This window comes from Cygnus atratus, chromosome 5 (genome assembly GCF_013377495.2).
Source record: "Cygnus atratus isolate AKBS03 ecotype Queensland, Australia chromosome 5, CAtr_DNAZoo_HiC_assembly, whole genome shotgun sequence".
NCBI classification, from domain to species: Eukaryota; Metazoa; Chordata; class Aves; order Anseriformes; family Anatidae; genus Cygnus; species Cygnus atratus.
In genome coordinates, this window is record NC_066366.1 from 2,611,843 (window position 1) to 2,626,963 (window position 15,121).

At 38.1% G+C, this 15,121-nt stretch overlaps 1 protein-coding gene across 3 annotated transcripts in view; it reads left to right on the top strand.

The window, feature by feature from the left end:
* The window catches only part of TRIM66 (tripartite motif containing 66), a 49,008-nt gene that overhangs the window by 12,929 nt on the left and 20,958 nt on the right, over positions 1–15,121 (top strand). For all 3 annotated transcript variants that reach the window (XM_050710775.1, XM_050710776.1, XM_050710777.1), the window contains 8 exons: positions 2,957–3,104; positions 4,648–4,780; positions 6,264–6,380; positions 6,999–7,113; positions 7,967–8,113; positions 8,255–8,372; positions 9,719–10,608; positions 11,407–11,568. In XM_050710775.1, the coding sequence (XP_050566732.1) occupies positions 2,957–3,104; positions 4,648–4,780; positions 6,264–6,380; positions 6,999–7,113; positions 7,967–8,113; positions 8,255–8,372; positions 9,719–10,608; positions 11,407–11,568 (1,830 nt within the window). The remainder of the gene's footprint in view (positions 1–2,956; positions 3,105–4,647; positions 4,781–6,263; positions 6,381–6,998; positions 7,114–7,966; positions 8,114–8,254; positions 8,373–9,718; positions 10,609–11,406; positions 11,569–15,121) is intronic.

Genomic DNA, 15,121 nt, shown 5'->3' on the forward strand with positions numbered 1-15,121 from the left:
AAGGTCACATCACATTTCATTTTCTCATTGGGGAATGGATACAAAAGATGATTGGGAAGCATAAGATTACTATCTTGGCTGTGTATTGACACTGTACATAAATGGATTTCACTTGTGTAAAATACCCAGATGACGAGCAGGTCTATCCTCACAGTATTTTACTTGCTGCTTCTTTGTGATGCCAGGAGAAAGGGAGAGGAAGGTGTGTATCTCTGATCCATCTATTGCAGTACAGTATTATATTATTTGCATGAGTAAGAGAAATTTCAGAATGTGGTAGTATTACCTGTATCTGGGAGATAAAACAGCTGGAAACTTGTCAAAACTAATCTGTAATCTGCTGACTGCTTTAGCCAAAGCGTGATCCAAAGCAAAGGACTGGTACCCAAGAAGCAGGGATGTTGGGCTTCACCTTTTGAACCAGATCCTGGACCTCTGTCTCTTCTGTGCTTTTGTTGATTCCTAAGGAAACTGGATAGCTGCATTAGGTATTCAGTTTCAGAACCACTGGGTAGAGGGGAACACTTTTGCTATAATGTAGGATGGAAGCTGTATCTTTCCACTCCTCCGAACTGCCATTGTTATATATGTGTTGGGATTTCTTAATTATCATGACTCACTTCATTTACCTTTCAATGAGAGTTGGTGTAGAAACAAAATCAAATGAGGATATCTAATATCTTCAAAAGCACTAGATTATTTTTTTAGACCTTCTTTAAAAGAAACTTTTTCTTTTGTGTAACTCCCTTAGGAGTCCTAAGAGGAGTTCAGTAAAGCAGAATTCTCACTGGAGCAGAGGAGTACCCTAGAGGGACTTGAGAACCGTCCTAATAGTTTTGGGCTTGCTTCCTTTTTATTGACAGTCATGTAAGAGTAAGCCTTGCTTACTGTCTTTTAACCACCCTTCCCTCAAAAACAAAGCTATGAATGATATCAAAGGGAGAAGCACCAACTCATCCAATTGAAGCACAGCCGAACAGCCATCATTTTCTTAACTCACCTAATGTTTTCAAATGGGAATCTGTCAAGACTCATAACAAAGTGTTTGGAAACCAGATGTTTTTCAATGTGTGACATAGTGAAGCATAAAGAATAGAAAGTACTATATACAAGCTGCAGAAATTTCAAAAACATTCACTTCAGAATCCCTTGCTCAAAAGGCTATTTTTACATCATAAATAACCTAACTCTGGGAGCACTCTGTGCTCTGCAACTTAAAAATAACGCTAACATAAGCTCTAGTCAGACTGTCTGACAGCTGAACGGTGGCAGGTAAACCTGTGATTAGGCAGTTTTGGTTATTACCAAGAAGGCAGAGCACCTCTGAACTTGTGACCTGTTTCCCAAGCAGGTGGTTCATGAGTACATTATAACTTAGCCACTTCTTTTTATAACAGGCTTTGCTTCCCAGAATACTTTTGCATTTTGGTTATATAAGTTATATTAGGCTTTTTGTTTTGAAGTGTTACACGTACATTTTGGAAAACATTGTTGAGAGGCAAATGGCTAAAACTGTGTAATGGCTTACATGAATACTTTCCAGCTTAGACAACCTAACACGTTTAAAAATTTGCTTTTGTCACCTTACTGTCAGAGAGAAATCTCGTTGAAAGAGATGGGAAATACTTAGAAACTCTTAACAACGAGCTGATAAGAGATCAATTGGGAAATTCCAGCCCCACTGAAGAGAATGGTAAAACTTAAATGAACAGGAATAAAAATTTTTGTTCTTGTGCTGAAGTAAAACCTTTAAGCCAAACATGAGTCTCAGAAGTGAGCTGGATATGGATATTCCACTTAGTATTAAAGCTGTGATTTAACACTAAGAAGACCAGCAAAGAAAGAACTGTAATTGTTCTTCCCTCAGGATTTCTAAGGTCATGATCTGGGACACAGCAAAGGGAAACTTGACTTTTAAATTCACCGGGACTTGCATCAGGGCCTGTATGCTGAATACTTCCAAATACTTCTCTTTGTGTTTCCCATCAGAGTAGTGGGGATGCAATTGTAACAAAACCATAGTGAAGATAAGCTGATGCACAACAGAAAGAAAGCACACCATAGGGAAGTCACTTTGCCATCTATTATTAGCTACTTGAGTAGCTGTGACAACAGCAGTAATATTCAAGAACTATGTATAACTACAGTAAATATTTTGTAACTGTGTAGGAAATGTTTGAGTTTGATAAACTGGTGGCAAAGCTTTTATGGTTTGAATATGGTAAAATTATATAATTATTTTCACTCTGCCCGTTAGTACCTATTCATGGCTACAGTATGTTAGAAACATTGTGTTAGGAGATTTCAACAAGGTATTTTATGCCTCATGCAAATCCTTTTTAAGAGAAGTGTCATTATAGTCACCTTGAAATAACTGCTGAGGTCATTCTGGATAACAAAGGAATCAAATCACTCTCTTCATTTATATGCTGCTTTATTCATTTCACCTTTAGTGACAGTTCCAGACAACATGGCCTATAAGAAAGGACATTTCCTAAATAGTTGAATTGATAGAGATGATAGTTACAAATTCCAGTTTATTTGATGTTCCCATGTCTGTCTTACGTTTCCAGTTCATTACAGTTGATAGCAGTATATGAATTGAGCTTGGTTTTGGTCACCTCTTTAGAGTATAGGAAATAAGTTTTTTTTTTTTATTAGGAGTATGTGGATGTTCCTGTGTTGTGTATACCATAGCCTATAGATTTTGTAGGTTTTCATACCTACAAATAACTATTGTGCTAGAGCACAGAAAGACAGTATGATTTAAGAGCTTCGAATCGTAATTTTACTCTGGGCCCTTTTACAACAATAACTGAGCTCCTAAAATCACTTGAATTGCTCTAATCTAACGAAGTAAAATACTAAGTTTACCAATCTGAATCATAGTTTGTTGAAGATAGTTTGTACAGTCTAATTTGTTATCCATGTATGTAATTGTGCTTTTTGTTCTTAGAGCTGCTCCATGTGTAAAGAGAAGAGACCTGCTCACAGTCTCTGCACAAGCTGCAATAAGTGGTTGTGCAGCACATGTACAGAGGAACACAGACATGGCAATGAAACTGGAGACCGCTTCCTGTCTGTATCCCTGAAGGGCTGCACAGGTACTGAAGATATGCTTTGAATATTTAGGCTTGTTCTCATATCAGTTATTCAGTTGAGAATGGAGCACGCACAGGTTCTGTGTTAGAGAGGTTCTGTGCTGTCCTGTTTGAGTGTGACTTTAAAGTGTATATACATGTAAATGAGAGATTATGGGATTCTCTATCACTTCAGGTGTCTGAACTTGCCTTTGCCACAATCAGTAATCTATGTTATTTGAGAAATCCTGGATATCTGCTTCTCACAGAGACAGTCTGTTCCATGTACCTTTTCCATTTGTGGAGTGATGGGCTATGGTTTGGTAGGCTGCAAGACCAGTTGTCCTTGCCCTTCCAGTATTTCTGTTCCCATCAGGAAACTGCCATAAAGCAATTCCCGTGTTTTATGGACAAGGTGTGGGAGGGGAAGTCAGACAGCAAAAGGCTGTGACCTCTATAGGATGTTCGTTTCACAAACATGGAGTGAAGAACATGCTTCCTGAGTGTGATCGGTGTATTGCCGTCAGCAAGCACAAATGAAACCCACTGGAAAATGTTTCATCCCTATATAGTAATGATCCATAGAGAAGGGTCATCATCTCCTATTACTGCTCATTATTTACTTTATGTAAATACTGAGGAGTATGCTAACCTAAACTTAAGTAAGCAATTTGTACTCTAAAACAAGAGTGTTGCAATTTAATAAAACGATTCAAGTTTACACTTCGCTCTCATATGGAGTTGTGTTGCCCTGTCTTCGTTCTTTAGAAGAAGGAGGATAGAACAAGGAACAAACACAGGTGGGCCCTACTGCTTCTAATGTATTATTTTTAGTGTAGGATAGAAGCTTATACTTTATTCTGATGAGGTTACGCTTCCATAGTTGGTACCAACCGGTTAGAGTAAGAGAGATTTAAAACTTTGTTTATTATTCAAGAGAGATTTTTTTTTTTTATCCACCCTAGATAAAGAAAATATAGGCTGTAGAAAATGAGGACTCAAATGATGTTTCAGAATTTAGGGCAACTGCAGTTTCCTTGTGCTTCAGGTGAGGTTCTTAAGAAACTGACTTGGATAGTTGTGGTCCAGTTGTCTGTTCCTAGGAAAAAAGACCCCTCCCCCTCTTTTTTTTTTTTTTACACTTTTACACTTAGATAAGTAAAACGGCTTTGGTGTAGGGAAATTGAACCTTTTTTCTTGTTTTATATTAGCAAAAAAATTAAGTAATGTTTTTATTTCATTTGCAGTTTGTATAAATGTTTTCTAAAGATGAATGCTTTGTTTAATTTCTCATGTTGGTCAAAAGTAACAGGATATTGTCTTAGCAAGGAAACTTTGAGGATGCAATCGTACTTTTTTTCCTTGTCCCTTTATAAATGCCTATCTGCTAGTAATGTTAATGGTAATTAAAAAACAAACAAAAAAACCTGCTTCATATAATCAGATTGTTCCAGGATCTGAGTCTTTAGAGATAACACCAAGGTTTTCAATAAAATTATGTGAGGGTATGGCAACTGACTCTTAATGTCAGTTCTTGTCAATGATGCCATTGTTTTATGTTCCCCAGCAACTGAAGATGAGGCAAGTGAATTTTCCTTGTTTTGTCCAATTCATGCTCAAGAGCCACTCAAGTTGTTCTGTGAGACCTGTGATATCCTTACCTGCCACAGCTGCCTTCTGACAGAGCATAAGGAACACAGGTACCAGATATTGATTGCTTAATGTCTTTTTCATAATCCTATATATAAACATAGTGAATATAGATTTAAGACTGTTCTATCTGCATTTCTTGTCAGCTGAAATTGCAAACTCAGTTCCAGCTTCAAAGCCTCAGCAAACTCAGTTCAGTTGTCTTATGCCCAAGCAGCATACCATGTGGGTTACTGCCCTTACAGTGTCATACACTGGGCTCAGCAGTGTGTACCTTCCCAACTGTATCATCTGCCAGATACGGTGTATGCGTGTATCTTTTGAATACGATCATGAGAAACTAGTTGCAAGTTGAACTCTACTTAGCATAATCCAACTACGTCTGTTGGTCTTTATCCAAGACATCATGACTGTAGCTTAGCTTGCTGTTTGTTACCACATGTGTGTGAGCCATGCAAGGAATTACCTATACACTGTGACAGACCTTTTGTGAGATGTGCCTGCCCCTTTGAAGGGCAATAAAGTTTGGGATAGCTGTCATAGCATTTGCAGTAGGAAAGAAGCAGGGGATCATGTCCAGACTGACATGATCCCTTAACTGACTTGAACACACCAATTTCTTCTGCTTCAGGCATATAGCTTCTGCTTTCAAACGCAGGAACCCAAAGTCAATCCACAGGAATTATTTTTGGAAGAAGGCTGGAGAAATTTGAGAAAGGCCGTATCTGTGACTGTTAAAAATGAATTGTCTGGGTTACAGGGCCCAGTTCCTACTGTAAATGTACTGTAGGCAAAGCTGTTGGGTAGTAAGCAGTAGGCACAGATAAACAAAGGATGACCCCATCTGAGTATTCAGTGTACCGGTTTGGAAGCTCAGGTCCAGCTAAGTCCCCTTTGAACAAGTCGTGCATTGTCCACTCCTTAATCAGCACGGACTGCGAACCTTCTGTAATGTAAATAATTAATTTTCAGGCTGTCAAAGAATGTTTTTAAGCACAAATTTTAAAATATTTAAACCTAGGCCTTCTGGTAATCCACCAGATATTTACAGTGACTTCTATTTCTTGAGTAGATATATGCCTTTGTACTTGAACTATTCTACCAGGAAAAAAAAAAAGAGCTAAGATCTATGTTTATGTCATGTATGAGTTGTGTCCAATAAAAAGTCCAGTAGTTAGGACTGTTTGCTTTCCTCTTACCATGGGATGCAGGCTTTACAGATAAGGCAGAATGGATCCTTTGGAGATGCGCATCTGGCCAAGTCCTTAGTGGAGTCTGGCTGCAGAGAAACTCTACCCAAGGGAATTAATGGAGCAACAGCTGAAATCTAGCAGTGGGCAGTTTTGCTTAGTGGTGCAATGCTGCTGTAGTGACACTAGTTCCAGCAGTTCCCCTCTAACTTTTATAATAGCAGCAAATGTAAACAATGTTTTATTTGAGCCTATAAAAGAAAAAACAAGTCATGATCCAGCTTCTCAATAGTTTCTTATCAGCAGAAAAAACGTGATGTGAAAACTTCCCTTTCTTTTGCAGGTTCAGACATCTTGATGAAGCTTTGCAAAATCAGAGAGCTATCCTGAAAAATGTCGTAGCTAAAGTGGAAGAGAAAAAAAATGGAATTCAGGTTTCAGCTAAACAGATTGAAGACAGGTAATAGTTGTGTATTTTTCTCATGAAAGTGAATGACGAGTAACAGTGTTATTTTTCCTAAATAGAGTTTACTAGAGATAAAAGTTGATGCTATATATTTTTTTCTTGGAGGGTAAGAAATACGAATATTCCGGTGCCCAACCACCCTCTCAGTGAAGAACCTTTCCCTAACACCCAGCCTGACCCTCCCCTGTCCCAGCTCCATGTCGCTCCCTTGGGTCCTGTCGCTGTCCCCAGAGAGCAGAGCTCAGCGCCTGCCCCTGCACTCCCCTCGTCAGGAAGCTGCAGGCTGCCATGAGGCCTCCCCTCAATCTCCTCTGCTCTGCGCTGAACAAACCAAGGGACCTCAGCCACTCCTCATACATCTTCCCCTCTAGACCCTTCACCATCTTTGTAGCCTTTCTTTGGAGACTCTCTAGTAGTATTATGTTTGTCTTACGTTGTGGTGACCCAAGTCAGCATTATCACATTTGGAGAGAGAAGTGTGGGAGAACTTAAAGGAAATGGTACAACTTTCACTGGAGTTCTTTGTCAATATTATGTAACAAATAACTACCAAGCACTGGATAAATGACATACCAGTTGGCTCATCCAGGGATATGTATCTCTTCCTCATAGGTTGCTTGAAGTAAAACACTTGTACAAAAAAGTAGAAAACCAAATCAAAATGGCGAAGATGGTTTTGATAAATGAAATCAATAAACGAACAAACATCCTTCTTGAACAACTTGAAGTAAGTAAGGCTAGTTTCTTTTATACCTTGGGAAATTAAACTAAAATTAAATCCCAGTGCCAATGGAAGAATATAGATTGTGAATGTTATTGTCCCTTTGCTTATGTTTTCAAATATTCTTTTTATTGCAGGATTTTATTTGAAATCAATAGTTGAAAAAGATTAATGATGAAGTGGCAAAATGTTTGCTTATCGTGTTATTCACATTTTCTAATACAGTTGCAGAGAATGTATGTGCACATTTTGAGTAATTACAAAAGAAGCCAGCTTTTGATTTTTCATGTTTCATTTGTGAAAGATCTCTAGCACTGCATTTAAAATGTTTTGAAAATGACCTTCTGGTCTACTTTCTGTAAAACAGCCTGCAGTTTTGACTCTTCGGTTTTCTCATGTCCAGTTGAAGAATATGTGATAGAAAAAATACCATGAGGAGGATGATACAGCCTCTATCTTTGTGGTCCCTAAATCGTGAATTGCTGGAGACTGGAAGACCATTCTGAGGAAACACTGTGTGCTTCCCCTCTGCTGACATTCTTCCTTAGATCTCCTCTCTTGTGTATTGTAATAGACAAGAAAGAGGTCCAGGTTCAAATCTGATCAAACGTTTACACCTTTCCTGTGTTACATTATTCTGCTAAACCATGGCCAGAATGCTTCATTTATTCCTGAAGAAGTCATTGTTCGTCTTGAGTTGGATATATCTGTTGAACAGGATTTGCTTTCTCTCTCTGATTGGTGCTTTAAAGAGACTATAAATAAGAGTGTCTATGTGTAACATAATTCCAATGATTGTATGCATTATGTGTGTCTGAAGGATGACAACTGTCTCCTACCTATTCCACATTATTAACAGAAAATCACAAGTGAAAGGAAGCGGAAATTGGAGCAGCAACTGCAGGGTGTTGTGGTTTTAAGCAGACAGGTTGAACATCTGCAGAACTTCATCAGTTGGGCAGTGTGCAGTAAAAACAGCATCCCATTTCTCTTCAGTAAAGAACTGGTAAGAGAAATATTTTCTCAATAAAGAGAAATTGTGCAGTACATGTGAGAACTGTTTTAAGGATTTAATGATTCTCAAATAAAACACTTTTAATGGTCTTATAACTATTAATAAAATCATAATCCTTTGATATGTCACCAGATTGTATTTCAGATCCAGCGCTTGTTAGAGACAAATTGTAACACAGACATAGGCCCTCCACTGAAGATCAGATTTACTTGGGATCCATCCTACTGGACTAAACAGCTGTCCAATTTTGGTAAGAAAAATCTAGTGTTCTTTATTACGTAAGTGCCCAAAGTTATACAAGATATACACAGACAATATAGTACTTTCCCTGAAGTGCTCTATTCTTATTTGAATTCTAGTTTTGATCTTCCTGTCACAGCCCTAAAGTAATGCTATTGTGGCTGAAAACTTTTATGCTTTTCCCCTACTAAAAGACATCATTCTATATAAATGTTACCCTATAAACATTGCCTATAAATGTAATCTGTAAATATCATCTTTGATAATCTTAGAAAATCACAATGTAAGAACACAACTACTAGTTTAATCAAAACCCTGTACAGGGCTAAGTGGATAAACTTTTAACTAAAATTATTTAAAATATAGCATCACTGTCTACTAAACAGCTTTGACTTTGCCGAATGTATTTGAATGCAGTTTTGTCCCAGGAAGCAGTAACTCTGCAACTAGAACACTGTGACTCTGGCAGTCCCATTAGGAGTATCCTGAGTAAAATGGATTACCTGCAGTGAGCCTTGTGCTATTTCCTCTGCCTTACCCAGGGACAGCTGGTCTCAGCTATGCTTACACTCCTCAGAGTGCAATACTAACAGATACTCTTTTAGTATCTCGGTGGCCCTGGGACCTGAACAATGCTTAAGATGCTTACAATTAATGGGCACAAAGATGGCTTTAAGCCTTTTTCTGTGTAATATTGACAATATTATTTATATAATGAATGCACATACTTTCAGCTTGTTTCCCAGCAACTATAAATTTTCTAACTGCTGCGAGTTTTTACAGTAAATTCAGTTTGGTGGGTAGATCAATGTTATAAAGGGTTGGTTCTCATCCCATTTTAAGTTATTTAAAACTAAAAGGGTTAAAACAATAGCAAAGGTATTGCAGGGAATAATCTTCTCTTGGTTAAAAGCATGGATAAGATTAGTTCATAGGTCATTTCTATTTCTAGCTTTTATGATTCTCTTGTATATAACATCAATCTCTTTTATTTTGCTCACTTTCACCCTGAAAGCAGTCTTCTGTACCTGTGCTTGTGGATGAGAAAATGTGCTCAGAGTTTAGTAAAAAATGAAAGTATAAGCCATATTCATCAGTTAAAATAATGTAAGTTGAGGGTAATTTTTCAAAGCATTTGCTGGTATTTCAATCATGAGTTCCATGGACATTAGAGGGAGTTTAGTGTTATTTTAAATCACTGAAAAATCTTGAAAAATTTATGTTGGAGGTATATTGAAGGACTGCTTTTACATTTGAATTGAAGAAAAGCGAATGGCAGTCATTTACAATTTTTATTGCGTAAATTTGTGAAGATCTTAGGAGTGAGCAAGTTTACTGTTTTGTTTTGTTTTACAGGAGGTTTCACTATGGAAGGTGGACACATTTCTCATTCAGATGTGCTACTCTATGGAAATGTGCAAGGATTACAGACATCCTTGTATCATGGACACTATTCCCCAGCATCACAGCTGGAGCCTGTGAATAGCCAGCCACATCAGTTTCCACCTGCAGTTCAGTGTCCTATGCCTGTGTGTTGCTCACACTGCCTCAGTGTACCTCACCCAAACAAAGCTCAGCCTTCTCACCAAAACATAAACCGCCATCAAAATTTTCAACAACATCCCGAACTGCATCAGCAGCAGTTTCCTCTGCAGTACAGCATGCAGCAACGTGACAAAGAGCAAAGGGATGTTTCCCCGCCTCTGAAGTTAACGCAGGCTGGGCTGGAGCAACAGTCACGATCAGAGTCAGAGAATACATCAGGGAAGATGGGAAAGCATTTACCACCCCAGCAGCTGCAGCAGACTGCACCTCTGGGTTATGCTGTTGTATCACATGAGGCTCAGCAAGTTCACACAAGCCATCCACAGTCATTCCGCACACAGACTGCTTTGCAAACATCAACTGTGCAAGTGCAGCTTGGCCATCTTCAGAAGATAAAGTCTAACCACTTGCAGCAGCCACCACAGCAGCAGCAGCTGCCCCCAGCATCGCCACTGTCAGGTCAGAATGAGAACACCCACAAACAAGTCATCCAGCAGAGCTTGGACATAATGCACCACCAGTTTGAACTGGAGGAGATGAAAAAGGATCTGGAGCTTCTTCTCCAGGCCCAAGGACAGTCCAGCTTGCAGCTGAACCAAACCAAGCCAGCTCAGCATGTTCAACAGACCATAGTTGGTCAGATCAATTACATAGTGAGGCAGCCAGCCCCGGTTCAGCAGCATATCCAAGATGAATCTCTAGTAAGTTCTCTAAAAGTTCTTTCCTATTTCTTTTAGTCAATGTAAGCTCAGAAATGGGGAACACCTTTGAGATTTCAAGTAGATTGAACTTTGTTGTCTTTTTGTCTATGTTAGTAATCAGCAGAAGTTTCATGTCTCATAGAGATCTGTCCAAAATTTCCTGTAAAGTGCTGCATAAACAACCTGGATCCCAGATATCTGAATCTGTAAGTAGACAAGGGAAGCAGCAGGTGGGAGAATAAAAGCATCATCATTCCCCCTTTGTGGGTAGGTAACCAAAGGACAGAAAAATTGAATAACTGACTTTACTTTTATAGCAAAGAAGGAATAAAACCTGTCTTCTGAATCCCAATCCAGAGTTTCTGCCTTTGCAGAAGGGACAATTGCTTGGTGGTGGGCATACAAACTCTGTAAGGAAGATAAGGTGGCACAATAAGATGGCTTTAAGACTCATTCAAAACAGTTAGAATTGCCTTGGAAAGGTGGTTGAGATTTCCCATTCTGTAAGCTCTGTGGAGTTCCCACTCTGAATGACTCTCAGCGGCTTAGATTCAGGAGCAAAGAGCAGGTTTTGGGGATAGCTGTACATTTCAGTAGCTTTATTGATCTTTTTCCATGAATGTTTGAAATAGATAAATCTCTCTCTTTTCATTTTTCTCTCTAGCTGGATTTACTTTTAACATCTTTGCTTTAGAGTCCTTCCAGACTTTTCATATTGTGTATGCTGAGTTGATATGAATTTGCTACTTTTTTTTAACTGAGATTTTGAAAACACTAATTCTTAATCTTGATTTGTAGGTCTGTGAGAGTTCCACTGAACTTGATGTCCAGAAGCCTGTAGTTCCTCTTGACAGAAGTGATATTCCCTCCCTGTCACAGTCATTAGATGAAGAAGCCAGGGTCAGCAGTCACTCCCCTGAATCAACATTGCAACAATCAGCTTACAACCCAGTGAGAAAGGTATAAAGAACTTTTTTTAAAAAAATAAATGTTTGGAAGGGAAAACATGTTTTCATAATATTGAGTACAATATGGCATTAGAATTTGCAACTAAGGTGAAAAAATAAAATACAGTAAAAGTTGACAAAATAGCTTGTAAATCTTAGAAGACAGTCATAGCCTAACCTAGTGTGCATCCCCCAGTAACATGTCTATGCACTGTACTGTATGTACACAGTTGGCAGATCAGCAGCTGTTCTATAACGTGGTTTAGTGGGTGACATTGGTAGTAGGGTGATGGTTGGACCAGATTATCTTGGAAGTCTTTTCCAACCTTAATGATTCTATGATTCTATAAGCTAGTAGTGTTTAGATATGACTGGCATGACAGTTAAACATGAAATGGTGAATAAATAGAATATTTCTTCACTGTGTAAATTCTGTCCTGTTCCTATCTCTATGGATGTAACTATCAGGAATTGCTACTGCCACGCTAGTAGCACTTGAATTTGAAAAAGGAGTCAGGGATTCTGATGAAGTCCTGAAAAGCATCCTTCAAAATACTTGCAAGGAAGTAACAACACTAATTGTTATTGAAAATGTGGTTCTGAAAGGGATATGATTCTGTTATACCCTCTGTGCTTGTACATAAGCAGAAAAATCATAAATTTCTATATCTCTAGAATATTTTAGCACATACTACTGACCCTTCTGCTCACTGGTAATCCCCAACTATTGAAAAAATCAGCAAAAACAGGAGAACTCATCTTTATCAGTAGATCCTTGCTGGCTCTGGGTACCACCTGTGCATTTGTGGCAGGCAAAAACTCTCTTTTTACCTTGTCTAAAATATCCCAAACATGTTCTGGTTGCTCAAAACTGTTTGGTACTTCTGTGCGTGACTCATGTTCTGTACCATGTAGAAGTCTTTCATGACTATTTTTTCTTGGAATTGATGCATGGAATATTGTGGAAGAACTTGTCTTTCCTTACTAACCCAAAGAAAGAAGTTATTTTATACTGCTTTTGTGTGTAGCTTTGTTGATCCAACATATAAACATTGCGGGAGATCCTTTTGGGAATTGTAGAGACAGAAAGGTAATGATTACTGAAGGTATGGAAGCAGCATGCAAATTAAATTTGGAAGCCACAATGAGATCTGCAATTGCTAACTTAATCCTGTAGATGTGATGACATTTCTGGATCAGGCTGGTGGGATCACAACATTACAATATGATGGTCTTTGGCTCTGAACTCTCACATGTGGAAGCAGATCTCTCTCAACCTCTGAAGACAGAGCACAGGACTGAGGAAAGCTATGCAAATTTTCTGTGAAAGGCCTACCTTTACCTTAGGAAATGACTGAAAATATTAGATATTTAAGGTGTAAGGAAGACCCTGAACATGAACACACATGTTTTTTTGTAATGCAGGCACACCCTCAAAGTTATTTGTGAAAATAAATGGAAATGCTAAGCAACTAACTTTCAAAGGCTCTTTTTACATGCATGTTGAAGAAGCAATCCATGTCTTCTGTACGTGCAAAGGAAGGTTTCTTCCAACAGCTGAAGTGAAAAAAGTCAGAAAAAGGGAAGAAAATTGAAGCACATGTGCAAGACAGAGTCTATTGTAGTCTGATGGGAAAAGGAGGTTCTTAAAAAAAAAAAAGAAAAAAAAAAGGAAGAAAGGCTTATTGTTTGCTGTCCAAGTTGAGAAGGCAACAAGAGGAAGAAAAAAATGGATTTTTTTCTAGTGGTACTGAGAAGTGCATGCTCTTGTGCAGAAATCACAGGTCTCTACAGTTTTTACTGGTTTCTTGGTATATCTGCAAGAAACGAGGACACTCAACAGCTTCAGTACCCCCCATATTTGTTTGCATATACCTTTTCTAATGATCTGTTTGGGGTGAAGTCACAATATCCTGACAGCTCTGGCAATGGCTGATTAGAAATGATGAAGGAAAACAATAAGGAAAACTTGAAATAACTTTTTCATGAATGCTGTTTAAAGGTGTCTGACTGCTTTTGTTAGAATAAACTAGAATAGTTTAAACTATAACTAGAATAAAGCTAAGTTTAAATGGGAGATTGGTTCTTATTTAAGAACAAGGGAATATGTCTATTTATTATCATCTCTGTTTCACCTATTTAAATGTTTCCACACTTGTCTTCAGACAAAAAAAATATATCCATATAGGTGTCTATCCATTTATTTTAGTATGGCCTGTATTCAGAACATTTCACCTCTCATGTTCTTGGAGGACATGGAGAAATCTGAATGTGAAGTCAAAAATACTACACTTGGAAAATATGGTAGGGAAAATGGCTAAAGAAACCTTTTGCTACCAGGAGGAAAATTTCATTCGGTCTTTTGGAGAATAATCATTGTCGGACCTCTTGGCTTTGTTTTGTAGTTTTGCTGAACTCTGGCACCCTTCATTGTGTGCAGCATTCCTAGTGGAGCAGGTAATTCCCTGGCTGCTGAGATTCTTTCATTAAAGAGAAAGTGGTGTGAACCAGAATGTATCAAAAATCAGAATTAACTGATCAGTGATGTATTTGCCAAGATCTGTCAAAAAATAAAAGTTTCCATTAGTCCAGTGATTTTCTTTATTTTGGAGAGGTGAAAGGCTTGATTGCTTTTGTAAATAAACATCTCTGTTTTAATTGTGAAACATGCTTACAACATACATTTGGTATTACAGACTGATAACTAGTTGAATTGTCTGAATATGGGATCGTGTTTATTTGTGAACTGATACAGAACAGATGCTATTAATAGCTTGGGATCACAACATTACTCAAATGGGGAAACCACAAGTGCGTTATTCAGATCATCCCAGACAAGTGCTAGTGCAGCCGTTACACCACAGTGCAAGGCACTCATATGCCCTGAGCGCCTTTGATTTCAAAGACGCCTGTTAGAGTTGTTCCGATGTGTACTGTTTTCTGTCCCTCACAGTTAAAGCTGATTATTGATAAACAAAAGTAGAGAAGCAATGATGAAACACTTCATACACTTGTAAAATATCCTCAGATTTTATGTTTTAGCCTCTGTCAGGACAAAAATTAAATCCAGCTTTATTGAATGGACAGAATTTTGGCTTTCTAGTGGTATAAAGTAGGGATATCTAGTCTGTGTCTATCAGAAACATTGACAGCAAAGCTACTGCTGTCTTCAAGTTCAGACTAATTCTTGTCTGTGCTCACCTGGTCTGTACGCATGTGCATAGTCTAGTTAACCATGTAACTTCAGTTACATGCATGCTTGATTTTGCTTCTTTCACAGTTATTGGAACATTAAGGGTGATGTTTTGTCAGCCTTTGTCTTCCTGTGTATTCCTCTAACTATTCTTTCTTTGTGAACTGAGGTTTTTGTGCAGAATAAATGTTTCTATGCTTAGACCATGGAGTGTTTCATATAAATTTGAAGTATTGCACGTAGTATAAATTTGGGTTTGAGTAGCACCTTTTAAGAATGCAACACTAGAAATGGAAGTTTTCTGTTTGTGCAAAATGGATACATTTTTCTCTTCACACTCTCCTGTTAATATACTTCACTTGTATAGCTGGAA